This window comes from Haplochromis burtoni, unplaced genomic scaffold (assembly GCF_018398535.1).
Source record: "Haplochromis burtoni strain Fernald_Lab_line unplaced genomic scaffold, NCSU_Asbu1 Contig_84, whole genome shotgun sequence".
NCBI classification, from domain to species: domain Eukaryota; kingdom Metazoa; phylum Chordata; class Actinopteri; order Cichliformes; family Cichlidae; genus Haplochromis; species Haplochromis burtoni.
The window spans coordinates 427,327-443,943 of record NW_024582445.1 but is presented as its reverse complement, the minus strand read 5'-3'; the positions used below and the strand labels follow the sequence as shown (position 1 = coordinate 443,943).

At 40.3% G+C, this 16,617-nt stretch overlaps 1 protein-coding gene across 1 annotated transcript; it reads right to left on the bottom strand.

Moving 5' to 3' along the window:
- Positions 1-2,166: 2,166 nt before the first annotated feature.
- On the bottom strand, positions 2,167-8,885 carry LOC102291112 (uncharacterized protein C1orf232). The gene is made up of 4 exons (XM_005925526.3): positions 6,254-8,885; positions 4,605-4,682; positions 4,267-4,373; positions 2,167-3,815 (listed from the first exon to the last, which is right to left on the bottom strand). The coding sequence occupies exons 1-4, from the start codon at positions 6,332-6,334 to the stop codon at positions 3,461-3,463; spliced, it is 621 nt and encodes a 206-aa protein (XP_005925588.1). The 5' UTR covers positions 6,335-8,885; the 3' UTR covers positions 2,167-3,460.
- Positions 8,886-16,617: the final 7,732 nt, after the last annotated feature.

Here is a 16,617-nt window from a genome sequence, read left to right as displayed (position 1 = left end):
GTGCTCCTGCTCTGTGTATATGGGCGAACTGCATGAAAGCAAGTTGTTTTGGCATTCGTCAGATTATTTTGTTTAAACTTCTCGCAGAACTGAAATTACAGCAGGTTAACGAGAAGCCGTGGCAGCGAACCAGCGTCCACAAAGGCAGGATATACTCTAAGTGGAGTGACTCCATTATTAATTTGCTTGTGCTTTTCCTGCTTTGACACATGAATGCCTGCTTGCTGAGGAAGGTCTTGCCCAAAACCACACTGGTCCTGAGATGAGATCTTATCAGGCAGACTAAGAGAAAACACCTGTGAGAGTCTACTGAGGGTCTTAAGTGCATATAAAAAAACATGAACCATGATCACATGAGGGAAAAATCAGATTTTAAAAAAACTGGTACCGACTCTACCTGAAATCCAACATCCCCACAGACATTCCCATGCTTTGACTTTCAGAAAAGGACTCTGTCACCGTGACTTTACCCACTTGTTCTTGTTTTTAATGTGTTTTCATTTTTATTGTTTAAGCATTTTAAGCCTTAATGCACTTAAAACTTATGAGATACTCAAAATAGATCCACTATGGCACTGCGTTGAAAGGAAAAAGTGGCAATAGAGTCCAAAACCATTTTTGGCTGAAGGCTGTAAATATGTGCTGTAAAGTTAAGCATTATGTCACTGCAACCTCCAGGGACTGACCCACTTTTTGAGTCAGCCTGAAGTGGTCATTTGAGGAACTGTGTTGGCTACCTTTTCACCCCAGATGTTGCTTATTGTGTCCCCAGTGGGTGATTCATGTGTATTAGCAAGTAGCAACAATGTAGCCTTGAACCTCGAGTCTTACAAGAGCACATCTGTTCTTTCTAACTCAACATGCACAGACTTCTATATTTTTTAACTCTGGGTTTTCAGGGCTAACAGAGGCTGACAAAATTGCATTACCAAACAGCTTGTATGGATTAAAGTAGCCTTATCGCTAAGACCTTTAAACAGACATCTTTGAGTAAAATCAGTGGTGCTCTTTGGTCTCACTGATCATCAGTTTTGTGACAGCTTTACTGTGTGTAGTTGTTACATTTAAAGAAAGAAAGCTCTGATAAACCAGTCTCCAAGGAGGAGTCAACAGAGACCACAAAGCTAACCTTAAATAATGATAGCCTTTCAGCTTTTGTCTGGGAAGAGATTTGGTAACTTAATCTACTGCCAAAGCGACTGAAAATCTTTAACCTACGCCACTTTAGCCTTTTCCTCTTGAAGATATCTACATAAATAAAGTCAGAACTCATGAAAACTGCAGTACATGCAGTACTTGTGTGTTGTTTTTTTCGCTTCAGCTTGTGATCTCAGCAAAAATGGTTTCAATAAGCAGTTCATTATTTCTGAGCTCCCCGAGATGCATTTTAAACAAAACTACCAGACGTCACAGACCCCTCAGGTACCCAGTTGTGCCTCTGTGCACTCTCCCTCGTCTCCCCCCGCGTAAACTGCCAGCCCTGCCTGCTCGCCTTCTGATGCTTTCATGCTCTACAAACCTCATTTCCACCGAGCATTGCTGACTTGATGTCATGAAACTAAAATATGGACCTCAAAACATCAAGACAGCAGTCCCCGCCCATCAGCCCAAAAATCAGCCCTTTTGGAATAAATGTTCAGTCTGAGTTTGTTTTAAATATGCAAGAAACACGAGTTTGTCACTGAGCTGCGAGTGGGGAAAGATCTCTTCTGACTCAAACAGAGACGGCTGATGTGAAAGTCTGTACACAGCTAGTGAAACTGATTTCCCATGTCCCATTATGACAGGATAAAATCTGACTGACAGTATAAACACATAGAAATGGCACGAAACCATGGGGTTGAGATCGGGCTATGCTCGCTTGCATCATTTTCGCATCATTATTGTGTGTTGCCAAATTCATATAGAAATCCCAAGAAAGACTCCTAAATTTAAAAAGGAAGCTCTGTTCTATCTGAGGAAACATGACACAGTAAGAGAGAGGAAATGGGTGTGAAAAACAGGACACGAAAGAGATGAAGGAAGTGGGATATGAGGAGGAAAATGGGCTATTTTTGACAGGGTATCTGATCAGGCTGTTGTCATGTTTATAAAAGACTGATTTGATGTAAATGTGAAGGACATGAAGGCAGAAAAAAAGGACAGTTGAATATATGCTATACTAAATTTAAGAGGTGAAGAGAACCCCCTGCTGGCCAGAGGCAGAATTTCGTGTTCTAGATTTTTAAAAAAGGTTCGAGTCAAAGCTTCTAAAAACAACCATCACAGAGATCAGCAAATGAATGCATTTTTTTCCAATATTGCTCAAAAGTTAAAATCTTTCAGTCACGTGTTCATACCTTACAAGAACTTCAGTGCAATAGTCTTTATTATTATATACCCAAAACAGCAGAATAAAACATGGAATAAGGCCTAAACCACAAAAGAACAGAAATAATACCATAATAAGTCAATTTTTTTTAAATCACAACATTTTAAAAGTCAAAAAACTCACACATTTCAGTCTCAGTCACAATCACAAAATCCAAGTCATCGGTTTTACCGGCTTTATCTCACCAGGCGTACATACGTGTCAAATAAACGTGCTCCACATTTTGCATTCCTGAAGTTTAAGAGAAACTCGGAAGATTATGTAGTATCTACATCACACTGCCAAATTACCTTTCTATAATCCGCTGGCCTCTGAACAGGTTAAGTGAGATAATCCCTGTCTAATCCTGCTATCACTGCCTTTAATCTCTTAATCCGGTTTTTGTTAAACTACAGATTAGATCAAGTTTGCTGACAGGTGTGGAGGCACATGTTCGTGGTGAAAGAAGCACTTTAGGGAAGTAAGTGTAGTCATACAACTGCAAAAACAAAACACTGCCGTGTGCTGCCTAAACCAGTGTGGTCGTCACCAAAATTCTGCCTTACTGCATTCTCTGTGCTGCGGTTAGATGGTAAAGAGACAATTCAGGTCTGGGTGCCCACCTCATCTCCCAGAAATAATTCAGAATTTCATAAATTAGCATAGTGACTTTTAATACAGGCAACTTTTTTTCATAAGTAGTAGTGGTTGGAGTTCAATCACTGGTCCGGGATATGAACACTACCTCTGGCTCTGTGCAGGCAGAGAAATGGAAGCTCTCTTTGTTAAGCGTCGCCTATGACCTATACGTCCTCTTTACTCTTACATAAATAGACTGACCTTTAAGTAATGGGGAACCAAAGATTACAAAAAAAATAAATAAACAACAACACTGATTTTCTTTTTATGTCTCAACCAGCAATCAGGCCATTGGTAGTAAAGTGGCTGTGAACACACGTTTTCTGGAGCGTATAATAGCTGACAATACAGAGGGACTTCAAGAGGCGCCAGTTTAGTTACAGGATATCCTTTGCAAAATTTACCTTCCTCCTACATCTACCACCCTCCTCATGTTGTTTATTTTCTTTTACTTTCTCCTCCACCATGTTTCTAATTGGTCTTGGTCTTCAGCTCTGCCAGCTTGCTGGTAACAAAGTTCCATTTGAAAGACGCATCCTCGTTGCCTCCTCCCAGCGAGACGTACTTGGAGAAGCTATTGTTGCTCCTTCCTCCCCCTTCACTCTGCTCTCCCTCAGTGACCTGCCCATCCTGCTGACTTTCCGCCCCTCCAGCCTCTATCACCCCTTCCTCACCTTCCCCTGTTGCTGCCTCGTTCTCAGCAGCAGCGGCGGCGGCCGCAGCAGCTTCGGCCTGTTTCTTGGCTGCCCAGTTGGACGCAAAGCTATCCCAGAATCCCGTGCGCCTGGTGGGTCGCGGAGGCTCCTCGGGCTTTGCTGCAAGCGGACTGAGAATTTAGACAAAGCAGTAGGTGCTTTAAATTATGAAACAACTGACGAAGATTTTAGATTTTAAATAACTTAAGTTTTAAAATTACATGTAAACACAAAGACTTTATAAGAAAGGCTTCAATATTGATTAATCCAACAATCATTACTTTATGAAATAGACAAAAAAGCCAGATTTTGGTCAGTAAGCATCCTAGATTTTAAGAAAATAAGAATTTATGTCTTCCAGTAATTATCTTCATTTCTATTTGTTTTTTATTAAACCTCCTTTTTCCCTTTCAGTTCAGTCTGTACATCAATTTCTGCCAAAACATTTCTTTAGGTCAGTGCAACGAAAGTAAAACTTCAACCTTATGAGTTACAAAATCTGATAAAGGTGTAAGGCTCTGTTTCACCAGCAACATCAATGTTCATGAATGCATGTGAGAAGATAGACGATTAAAAACTCACTGGTCAGCGACAGGGGGGCACTCAGTCTCCTCTAGGAGCTGGTGTTCATCATCTTTGTTGAAGATCGCTGATAGCCGATTCCAGCTTTTAGCTCCTGCCCCCTGCATCTTGACAAGGTCAGAGGTCAAAGTAGGGATTTAGTGCTGTCAAATATCACTTGACTAATGCTCCTCTGTCATATCTTTAGACATATGCTTAGCATGAACCTTTGCATGGATATTCTCACTATACTCACTGCATCTGTGACCATTTTATAAAGTATTTGTGAAGCCTGCGTGATTAGTAAACAGACAGAAAATACCCTACAAGATTTACAAGCACTGCCAGGGTTCACATACTTTCCTGGCCAGCTGGGAGACAGCATTGGGCCCCTCCTCCTCCTGCACTGGACTCATATCGTTCTCCACCTCTGTGACCTGCAACACCAGTAAACAGAACAATATTTCATTAACCTGTCCACACACAGTCTGGTCACAACAAACTGTCTAAGTTTAATGCACAACACAGAATCTGTGCACAGCAGTCGCCATCTGGTGCGTATTGTGGGTACTGCAAGCTGAGGCAGACCTAGCTTAAACACACATGACACTATTAAATGAACTACTGGAGACTAAAAATAAATTGCCACCACAGAAAAATGTTTAATATTTCTTTATTAAAACTAACTTTAACATTTTGCACATTGTGTTTTAATTGCTTGTTTTTTCTCTTGACCAACTTACTAATTACTTAACAGTAGTATTTCCACATCAGTGGATGTTTTGACATTAGGAAGACTGATAGTCAAACACTTTAGAAGTCTCTAATTTCACTAGAACGTGTGAAGCAATGGCAACTCAAATAGCAGTGATGACATCTCTGCATATCTATCTAGATGGAAACTATCTCTCCGGATTCCCTGTCGTCCTTGCAAATGCCCGGGCAGCTCAAGAGGCCACAATGTGAAGCAGTCAGCTGGCAGATCTGAATATGCCAGTGAGGAACCTGGCTATCTGTCTCGTCCGCCTGTCAGCCCGTCACTCACTGGAATGCCAACTAATCCGTTTGTTCAGCTCCTGTGCAGGATCGAATTTCTCAGCTCTCTGGAGATCTGGGTCAACGCAACACTGTTTCACGAGAACCAAGTCCTGCATCGAGTGCAGGTGTTGCCGTGAACATGAGCAGTGGGAAAAATCCAATCCAACAAAAACCACTAAAAAGAAAGTCGATGTCTGACCCTTGGAAAAGGTCACCGCGTAACTCCAAGACATTCTGAGAGCTTTAAAAAGGTAGAAAAGAAAACTAAGAAAGTTCTGCTTCACATGAGTGTAATCGTCTATTAGTCCTTTCTCTGCGATAAAATGTTTTTATGTTTACTTAAGTCACCACAGGCATCTGAAATATGACTACAGACCAAGATTCAATAATGATTTTATGTAAGAAGATACCAAGCAAAAGGGCATTCGATGACTGCTGAAAACATCCCATATTGCTTGCAGTGTTGCCTGTATTTTGGTTAAAAGCTGTTTAATTATTGCTGTGATTGCTCTTATGTATCTGGATTTCATTTTAAGTCCACATTTGTCTAACAGCAACTAATAAAAAAGTAGATTTGATGCATGTAGATTTGTATGCACATGTTAGTAAACACAGTTTCATCAGAGTCGACTTGCCAGCGTGCATTAAGGCCAGCATTGCTGTTCCCAGGCCGAACATCTGTCTTAAAGTTCCCATTGCATGGAAAACAAATCAGCCCTGCAAGCTCATCTAACGCTGTGATGAATAAGAAATGATCAGCAAAACAAAACCAGCTGACTTTCTGACTTCCGTGCCAACAATTATGTCAGCTTTCTTGTACTTTAACCTCTTAAGCCCCAAGCCTAACTCATCTCCTGCTTTTTCCCCCGTATCAGGGGGCGTTGGGGCTTAAGAGTTTAAAGTGTTTCTGACAAACAAATTAATGAGTAACATGAGCAAATGTGGAGAAACGTGTATGTATATTCTGTACCTCCTCGGCAGTGTCCTCCTCATATTCGGGATTAATAGTCTTCAGCACTTTGCTTTTATAAACCTTCCACATTGGATTCATACTTGCAGAAATAGATGCTCAACACTTGAGGGCAAGACCTGTGAAGATGCCTCTGCGCTCCACCCTCCACCAAGTCTCCACGTCCACCTTCAGCTCAGTTGGGCCGACTTTGGCCTGTTTCCATGCGTAACGTTCTCAGCAGATTATAAATGCAGGGAGCTTGTTCAGAGCTGAGGCCCAAACTTTGTCATGCTGCTTCTCCTGGTCAGATTATGTCTGTCTCATTAAGCCAGCAGGGCTGACAGCTGCTTTCATCCCCACAGAGTGTCTGAACAGGTAAAGCTAGGAAGTTGCGCTGCTTGTGCATCCGCCTACGCAGGTATACACACACACACACACTAATTGTCAGCGTCACGGTACTGCCTTGGTTACCTGGAAACAGGTGTGGATTTCCTCATTCATATTTCAGAGGGTTTCTTTTGCAGAGCCAGAGGTCCATTGTCATCCTGTGCTGGTAGGATGGCTCCTATAACCTTGCCACACAAACACACCAATACAAACTAGTTTTTCAGAAAGTTGGAACTACTGTCTAAAAGGTAAATAAAATAATATAAATTCCACAAGTATTTAATTAAATTAGACCAAAGACCGCTTAATAAATGTTCAAAAGTGAAAAAGAAATCTAAAATGTCTTTATGATCTTTGCAGTTTACATGTGCAAACATAATTGCAAATGTTTCCCTGAACACAGGGTGTGCAGGTTGTCAGTGCTATACAAATGTAAAAGGTTGTACATTTCCACCTTGATCTATTCTGTGTACATGAGCACAGAGCTTTGAGAAACTCATGTTCTGATAACATCCTCCCCCTCCTTCCACGTCCCGTCTTATTCAAGTAGCGAGCTGGAGGGGTGTTGTGTAAAAACGTGCAACAGTCGCTTGTAATCTGAACTGCATTTGAATTAACGCTACACACAGGTGCTCATGTCTGCTTTATTTATGGCAACTCATCTTTATACCATCCGTATTAACAAGTAACTCCTCTTTCACTGTCACCTGGCCACTTCCTCGCTGTCCTCCTCTCTGCAGCTGCTATTGGCTGCTGTGACAGATGAGACGAACACCAATCAAATTCAGGCGCCATGCAAGGTTTTTTTGTGTTTTTTGTGACTGGTCGCCTGGCAACCCAAGCGGGCTAGTTTCATGTTGATAAAGAGAGAAGTATAAAGCTCTGATGACAGATTGGATTTCACCAGCCACAACACAAACAGCTGACTAAAGAAACACGCCGTGTTTTGCTCACCTGGCTCAAACTGACAGAATTTTAACTGTGGTGATAAACTCAAACATCAGTAGCATAACTGATCGCTATAAACGATCGCTGCAGGGAAGGATTGATCATGATCTGATTATCAGCAGAGAAATTTGACCTATGCTGTTCTGTTGCCCTCCTGATCCTGGTTTTGATTACCATACAGATTTCCACAGTAATGAAGCTGTAAGGTCGGGTAGATCCATACGATCGGCGTGAATTATGAATGCAAGTCTATGGACGACACATCTACACATAAAGACGGGTGGAATTTGGTCATTTGAACAGCAGCCAGTTTGGGCAGCCTGAGGAGCTCAGGTTTCAGATGGGAAAGGTCACACCCAGGGATTTATCAGTTACCGCAGCACACACAGGCAGTAGATTATTATGTATGACTGACATGTTATGACCTACATATCTTTTGAAGCATTACAAAGGAAGCTGGAGAGTATTGTAACCAGTATGTGTCGGGATATTAAAATAGATCAAATTAATGTGGGTGTCGCTGATAAACTCTATCCGGATTTAAAGTGCATATCACTCCTCAAACTACAGTTTTGAGACGTTTACATCAGACATATTTTTCTGAAATAAACGTGTCAGAGGAGAAATACGAGCACAGATCCATCTACCTGAGTACTTCAATAAAAGCTTGAAATATTAGAACGTTTTTGTGATATTTGACATTTCTAACCCCTTACATTTCAATTCAGTTTGTTTGTAAAAGAAAACAGACACGTATAGCTGCAGATCCTTGCACTGATAATACCCCTAAGCTTTTAGACCACAGGTGCTCGGCTCAGTTATCATTTCTATCTCACAAGATAAATTTTCATAAATAAATTAAAACTGATCAGAACTGAGTTCAGCTTACTGGTGTCCGGCCTTCCACAACAGTCCCAGTTTTCCATGTGGTCCACAGGAAAATTAATTGCCTAACCTTGTTTTAGACTATTTAAAAACACAGCACTAACTGGGGCTTTCCAGCCCTGTGAAGGACTGGCAACTTGCACAGTGTATACTCTGCATCTGGCCCTGAGTCAGCTCCAGCCCTCATCATGAACTGGATAAGTGGTTTATAAAATAGATACATGGAGGCTTTTCCATTGAATATCAAGAATTCTAAAGTTAGAGAGGCAAAGTCGAGATGAGTAGAGCAGGGATAGTGGATATAATGAAAAAAGGATGTTGAATATGGAACTAGGAAAAGAGAAAGCTCACAGAGGAGGTTTATGGGGAAAGGACACGGAGAGGGTAGGGTGAGTTGGAGGCAGGTGATCTGTAGTGGGAGCAGCCGAAAGAAGAAAAATAGAACTACAAATTCATTTTAATTATATATTTTAATACCTTTATTACCTCCTCTATCAGTTCTCCACATTAAACACAGACAGCCTCAGATCACCACTAGGTGGCTCAAGAATCCTCAACAATGGTGGACATCCGTTTCAGAGAATCCTGAAGTCGGACTCATTTCCTTTTTTTCAAATGCCTAATGATTAAGGCCGTGATTTTATCCCACACAGGCACAAAAATACGGAATAAATAAGAATACAATGTAATATAAAGAGAATAGCTACTAGTAGGGAGTGTGATTGCATCAAATAGTTTTTTGTTATTGAAAGCGGGAACAAAAGGATTTGGTTGCTTTACTAATCACCCTATTTGCATTGCAAATAAACTCAGTACAGGTAAAGGCTGAAGTCAGGGTTCTGGTGGTTGGTTTCATCTTCTTGACGCTGTTCGTTTAAGTTAATTCCAATTTCTGTTAGGCCCATTGTATTTGTATCGACTTCTGACAGAGAACCAACTTTTTGTATTGTGTATACATACACACAATCCAGAAAAGCTTTCTACCTAAATTTAGGCCACAGGTCTTTGTCTCAGAGCAGTTTATTTTGCATTTGAATTTCAGAGAGAAGTATATTTGCATTTCAGCGTGTCCTCCTTAACAGAGGGTGGCTACCCAAAGACAGGAACTGGTCTTTTCTACCATCAAAGCATAAAACTGATAAAAATGGACTAAAGCCGGTTTTGATACTTTGAGTGCTCACAGTAGTTTACCTATGCGACTCTCATGAATAGCTAGCAAGACAAAAACATGAAAATAAATCTACTATTCTTGATTTCCTGATACCAAAGAAGGTTTACCTATGTGGAGCTAGATAAATACTGCCTCCTTTCGGTTCTTGCGAACACTGTGTGGTCTGCAGGAGGTCCCTGAGTTCATCCACATGCGTATCATATCACTTTTGACCACTGGGGGGCGACATATGAAATAATTTCCTGCTTCAGTGGGTTATTTGAGAGATTAGGAACACAAAGTACAGAACACAGTGTACTGAATGTCATCCATATAGTGCCTCTGCATGCATGCTACATTGTTAACATGCAAGCCTCTCAAAAATCAGAGATATTAACAAGTGATGTGCAGCATCGTTAATAATCTAAATGGAGCTGCACAGGAGATGCTTCACCACATGAAGTTTTCTGTGCATGATGCTACATTTTCCTTTGCAATGCCTGAAATCACAGCCAACTGAAATTAGTAAGATTTTGATATATGTAAGCTAAACAAAAGGCTCTGGATATGCTGAAGCTCTATTGTCTGAGCAGACATCCCACCACACAGGAATGTCATTCATTTCAGTGACTAAGCTTAAAGCTGGTTTCCTCTGTCAAGCTTCTCATTGTTGTAAAGCTGATATCATAATCCCCTTTTCATTTTATTGTACAGGAATTTAACTGTAGTGATATTAAAGAAGTTTGCATCTTAATGCTAAGATGTTCTTACTTTATAACCCAACGCATTTAATTAACCTCCATTCATACTGTAGGTATGTAGTATATTATTTATTGTGTATTTTATTAATTGTCCTTAACCAAAGTTAAATGACAAAATATTTGTGTATATTTGTGCAAAACGTCCCGGAGTAACTTCATTGTAGAGCCTGTGCAAAGAACATTTCACTGCATTTGTACTTATTGACACTGGCCTGTTACATCAATGTATAATAAGGCATCATTTTGTTATCTCGTAGGCTTACTGATTTTACATAAAAATATTTTCAAAGAAAAAGATGCACTAAATTAGTATCGTAAATCTAAGTCCAGACGTTGCACTACAGCGTATTGTTGCTCTCAGTACAGGTGTAAAAAACTACCCTTAAACCATCATGTGTATTGAACATGTGCTGTTCAGGAAAAACACCCACAAGTCAGTGCAGGTGAACCGGTTGACCTGCTTTAAAAAATACATTCATACCTACTTTGGAGTTAATGCCCTTCACTGCAGACATTGACTCACATCTGCGCTCTCCCTTCTTCTAACCTCCCCAGCTACAGTATCTTGTCACAAGACAAGATACTCATATTCGCTGCCATGAGTCTATTTAAGAGTTTGTTGTTCAGCCTCCTGCAGCGACTTGGAAGGGAAAAGTCAAATTCCACTTCTGTGCGCACAGATCTGCGAGCTATAGCGCTGATGCTTGTGTAAATGCACACCGGACAAAATGTTTCTACACCAAAGGAGATCTAAGTGTAAAGGCAGATTAATGCACTAGTGGCTGTTTCTTCCTAAATAAAATGTTATTTCATTTTACAGCTGTTTAAAAGTGGTGACATGTGGTTGAACGGCTTCAGCTGGTGACAAGCATCAAGAACGTCCTGGGAAAACAAAGATGTCTGGTTACTCTAGGGGAGCATGAACCTAGAGGCTCTTTGCTATATTTATTCTGTGCAGTGTCTGAAAAACCTGAGTCATAAACTGCAGTGTTGAAGATCAAGGCAAACACAGCTGAGAATTTTAGACTAAAAGGATCTGACATTCAGTTTTAAAGTCTAAGAGTGATTTGCTGATGTTCACTGCTGCAGCGAAATCTCCGTGTGCAGGTCAGTAGGTCAGACTGCACGAGCGCTCTATGCCCTCTTGCTCATGCAGTTCAGCACATTAACTGAAAGACCTGACATTTTGAAAAATACGTCTAATGGCTTTTTTAATACGAGGTGAAGAAGAAGCATCAGCAGAAATAAGCCTGTCATATTGAAAAAAGGGAAATTACAATGATGGCCTGGAAATGACCACACGAAAACGTACAGTTCTGGTCCATAGCTTACATCCACTGGCGTGAATGTCATGGTCATTTTGGGATTGTAATGATTTCTTTCAGCTGCTATTTTTCCAGCATGGAATGATTCACAGCATACATCTGTGAGTTTGGTGCACACGTTAGAATTTGAGATGTTCTCTAATCCACACAGGGTCAAAAGTATACATAGAGACTCAAACATAAGCACACACTCTCTTAAATCTGGGATACTTGAAAAGCCCAAAGCCTATTAACATCTCATTGATCGTTATTGACTACAAATGGTAGTTTCTTTTTGCCACCATACAAAGGGGTTTGTTTGACAGCACTCATTGGACTTAGCAAGACTTAGGAAAATAGTCAAGCCCAATGTAAGAGCTGTCAAATATCCAGCCAGAATTAACTTTACTGATGGCTGCCAAAAGCATCTGGTTGAGGTGCAACTTGCTACAAGACACTGGTTGTCTTTCAGGACAACCAAGAGAAAAGCACTAAACAAAAAGGTCACCCATCACAGACGTACAAATGCAAGATTTTCATTTAAGGAGGTTATCAAAATTATTAAAAATACCCCATATTATTATTTTTGTACCAGACTGTTAACTGCCATGTTTGCAGGAGAAAAGGGCCCAAACACATGACACTGAGACAGACTGAAATAAACAGAATAAGTGACAAGAACCCGGAAAATTCAGTCAATGCCAAGAATAAACCTCAAAGAGACACTGAAACACAAACTGTGGTGAAGAACAGGCCTATTTACACACACACACAAGGTAATCAGGATATAGGACACAGGAGGGTAACGGGACACAGGTGAGGACAGTCATGCAGTTAAAGGAATTGTGATAAAGAAACAGGAGGCAAAATAAGAAGTGAATAACAACCACACTGAAACAAGGACACACAGGCCGTGACTGGACAAAGGGGAAGACACAAGGGAGATGAGACAGAGGGGGAAAATATAAACGATAACAAGGAATAAAGGCTTGTGATACTAAGAAATTACCAAGAATCAAAAGCTAAATGTAAAAAAAAATAAAAACAATAAAAAATAAAAATAAAAACTAAGAAGTAAACAAAAGATACTTAAAAATAAACAAGACTTCAATTTCTGGAAACTAAAAACCCCAGGTCAAAAAGCCCAGAGGATAACAGTAAATATGTTCATTCTGTGGGGGTTGACTCACTTTTGGAGCCTCAAGTAAACATTCAACTTTTACCCATTAGCTTCATTTTTTTAGAAATGAAGTTGCTGCTTGGCCAAAACATAAGACACGTGTGTAAAACTGTCCTCTTTTTTTGCAGGAAATAGTAAATTAAATATTCCCCGTCAATTAATCAACTTACCAACTGGTTTTTTTTAGGTAGCTCCATCTCCACTCATTAGAGCTAAGCTAACTGTCTCTGCCAGAGGTAGCCGTACATAATTCAGTCAGCAACTGACTTCCCTCAAAGTCTCTTACTTTCATCTGATTAACTCTTAAATGCTTGAATATGTAAAAGATTTTTTTTACAGAATATTGAGGAAAGGTTACTAAAAAATCAAAATAGCTTATCTTCCCAAACTACATGAAAAAAATCATGAAAAATTAAACACTGTTTGAGTAAATTAGTGGATGTTTATAAGAAAGAAACTACACGTTTCTTATTGGAATGACCCGAATAATTTATAATTGTCTTATAAAACATTCTAACCTCCTAAAATGAGTCGGGTCAAAATGCACGCTTTGTTTATGCAAATGAAAACATGGCTAAATGTAAATGTAATATAGCACACGGGTTCTTAGTAAGGCGTGGTGAGTTGCATAAGCTTAAACAATAAAGTTGTGCATCCGCGTGTTTTTCTGTATTCTATATTGCATGTTTCTTTTACAAGGATCTGCAGGCGTGCGAGTTTCAGTGCAGTTGCTTCCTGTCGTGCCAGCAGTTGTGTAACACACAATAAAATGCCCTTTCAAAGCTCTTCTTACCTTCCAAAACAAGCTCGTATTGTCGTTATGTTTCCATGATCGTCATTTTGGCATCAAGCTCCTGGTTTACATAAGAACTCTCAAGGTTATTTGTAGCACTTTTTTTAACAACTTAGCAAAAATGCATACAAAAGGACACTTCTGAAGAAAGTACACCTCTAACTTTCTCATTACTTGTGCAATGCTGGAGGTAGATTTCACAGTTAGCAGTACATGCAGTGATTGCAAAGGGCATAGCATTTGAAAAAGCACACAGTTTGCAGTCTAATCATATTCCACAAATGAGGAAGTGTGGAGACAGTGAAGAGGTGCAGCACAGTAGTGCAGAATTTAGCACTGTCATCTACCACAACATCCTGCTCAGATTGGGCCTTTCTGTTTGCAGCTTGAATGTGTTCCCTGTGAATTACACAGGGAATTATGCCCACAGTCCAGAGACATGCCTGTTAGGTTCATTTGAGATTTGAAACTAGTTTTAGGGGTGGATGTGAGAGTAAGTGGATGTGTGTTGTTTTGGCCCTAATATTGATTGGTGACCAGTCCAGTGTGTACGAGTACCTGTGGAAATGAACCCAGCTCTAATCCCAAGTAACCTATTTTATCAAAAAGACTAAATAACGTAAGGTTCCAAAGCTGCAAACTGTTTTGGTGTGGCTCTTAGTGCACACGGCCAACTTCCACATCTGCAAAGGTGTTAAACAATATACTGATACACTGTGTATTACCATCCAGATGATATCTTTTTTTTTTAAAAAACCTCAGTTATTTAAGCAAGGCAAAGCAGAAACCACACTTCCACATAAAAAGAGTTCAGATTCGAAACTTCATTAACTTTTTAAAAGGTTTGGTGCATTGTGAAATGACAGCTGGGAAACACCTTTGAAATATGACTCAGTGTTGAAAGACAGTGGTGTTTCCTAGAAAAGTGGTTCTCTTGCAGTTAAATCCACACAGGTTTTTCCTTGCACCAGGATCCCAGAATCATAACCATGACAACCATGAAAATCACAATCAAGACTTTTAACCTAATGTATTTCAGATATACTGAATCTCTATGAAGCTTAATAGTTACTTCAGTAATATATTCGTAGTCACGTCTATGCTCATATATTTATGTCTGATTGTACAGTACGTGCAACAGTTTGTTATTTACACACTGACAAAATCCCCTGAGGACATCGGTGAGAAAGTCCAACCCTTTTGTCTAATTGTATATGTGGACGCATGCCCGCTTATACTTTTTTACTAGATATAACCTGTTCAAACCGGCTGTGAAGCGGCTAATCCAGATTTTGAATGCATGGATGAAGGTAGTTTCCCTGCAGCTGGCTTGAAGTTATTGGCCAGGAAGAAAAACATTCACAGTCATACATGAAGAGTCAAAAGATTCATTCAAAGATTTAAAGCAGATGTAAACCTCTGATAGAAATATAGATGCACACAGATCATGAAATTGGTTGTAGCTGCACTAAAAAGTAATATAGGAACAGGTCTGGCTTCTTTTATATACAATAACACATACTTGTGTGTGTGAGCAGATGTGATCATATATAAATATGCTTGTTGCGAGGGGTTATATGGCAGCATGTTTGCAAGCATAAATAAATGACCAGTGTACATGACAGAGCTGTGAATCATGTCATGCAATCGAGCCAAATGACCTCATATGATGGAGCTCAAACAACTTCTTTCGCTCACCCTTGCCAAACCAATTATCTGACAGCTCTTTGGGGTGTCGAGGCGCCACTCGGATCCAGAAAAGTTCACAAGCGAGCACTGGCAGTAAATTTTCTGGTGCTGGGTGTCCTCGCGGTTTCAAGTAGATGTAACTTCGCAGTTTACAATCGACATTCGTACGGAGCACCACATGCCTCTGCAGCGCCTCTTGCAACACCCGTCTCTCAGATATCCATGCACACCTGTCTTTAAATGTTGCCTCCAAAATTAACCTGCGATAGCCTGTTAATAGTATCTGTGAAGAGGTAGAGGGGGCTGCTCCCATTGGAAGATTAGATGGAAAGATCAGGGGATCAGGGGAATGAGATGAGGGGATTAGGACGTAACATCTATCATTCAACACTGAATTCTCTTTATAGCAGTGTTGGGCGTGGAGCTCTGGAACAGCTACTGGTGTATCTGGAACTAAATCAGGTGCTGTGTGATATAGCAGTGACAGAAAAGGAAATGGGGAAGGGGCTGGGGAGATAACAGAGGAGCGTGTCTTTCGTTTGGACATGATCGACTTGTGTGGCAGGGAAAACAGGACATTTAATGTAAGCCAAGTTACAAAGCTGTTCTTGACTACAGCTTTGTTATGTACAGTACACTCCAGCATGCAAGCGCATAGATTAAAGTCCATAAAGATGCAGGTATAAACAGCTGACACAGTGAAAATTGATTGGACATTGTTATTAATTCACAGAAGTCATTGTAGGACTTAAATTTTACCCTGATTCAGCAGGTAGAAATAACGGGGGGGAAAATTATTTGAGCAGTCTCTGTTTTAATGGTAGTTTTATTTTAATGGAGCGAGGCAGAATATCAACCAAAAACCCAGAAAATACACATAACATAACAGTTATACACTTATTTGCACGTCATTGAGGGAAATAAGTATTTGATCCCCTACAACCCAGCCAGAATTAGAATCAACCAGTTACGGATACCCCTGATCTCAACTCACTAGGTGCATAAAGCACACCCCCATTCCAGCCTCTCCACCACCATGGGCAAGACCAAAGAGTTGTCAAAGGACGTCAAGGACAAGACAGCAGAATTTCACAAGGCTTCAGTGGGCTACTAGACCAAGCTTGATGAGAAGTTGACAATTGTTGGTGCAATGAAATGGAAGAAATATAAAAATGACTATCAATCGCTCTTGGCCTGGAGCTCCATACAAAGTCTGCTGGTGGGTCAGCCCAAAACCAAACAGAGGGAGCTTTTTAATTATCTGAAGGCAGCTGGAACCACAGTC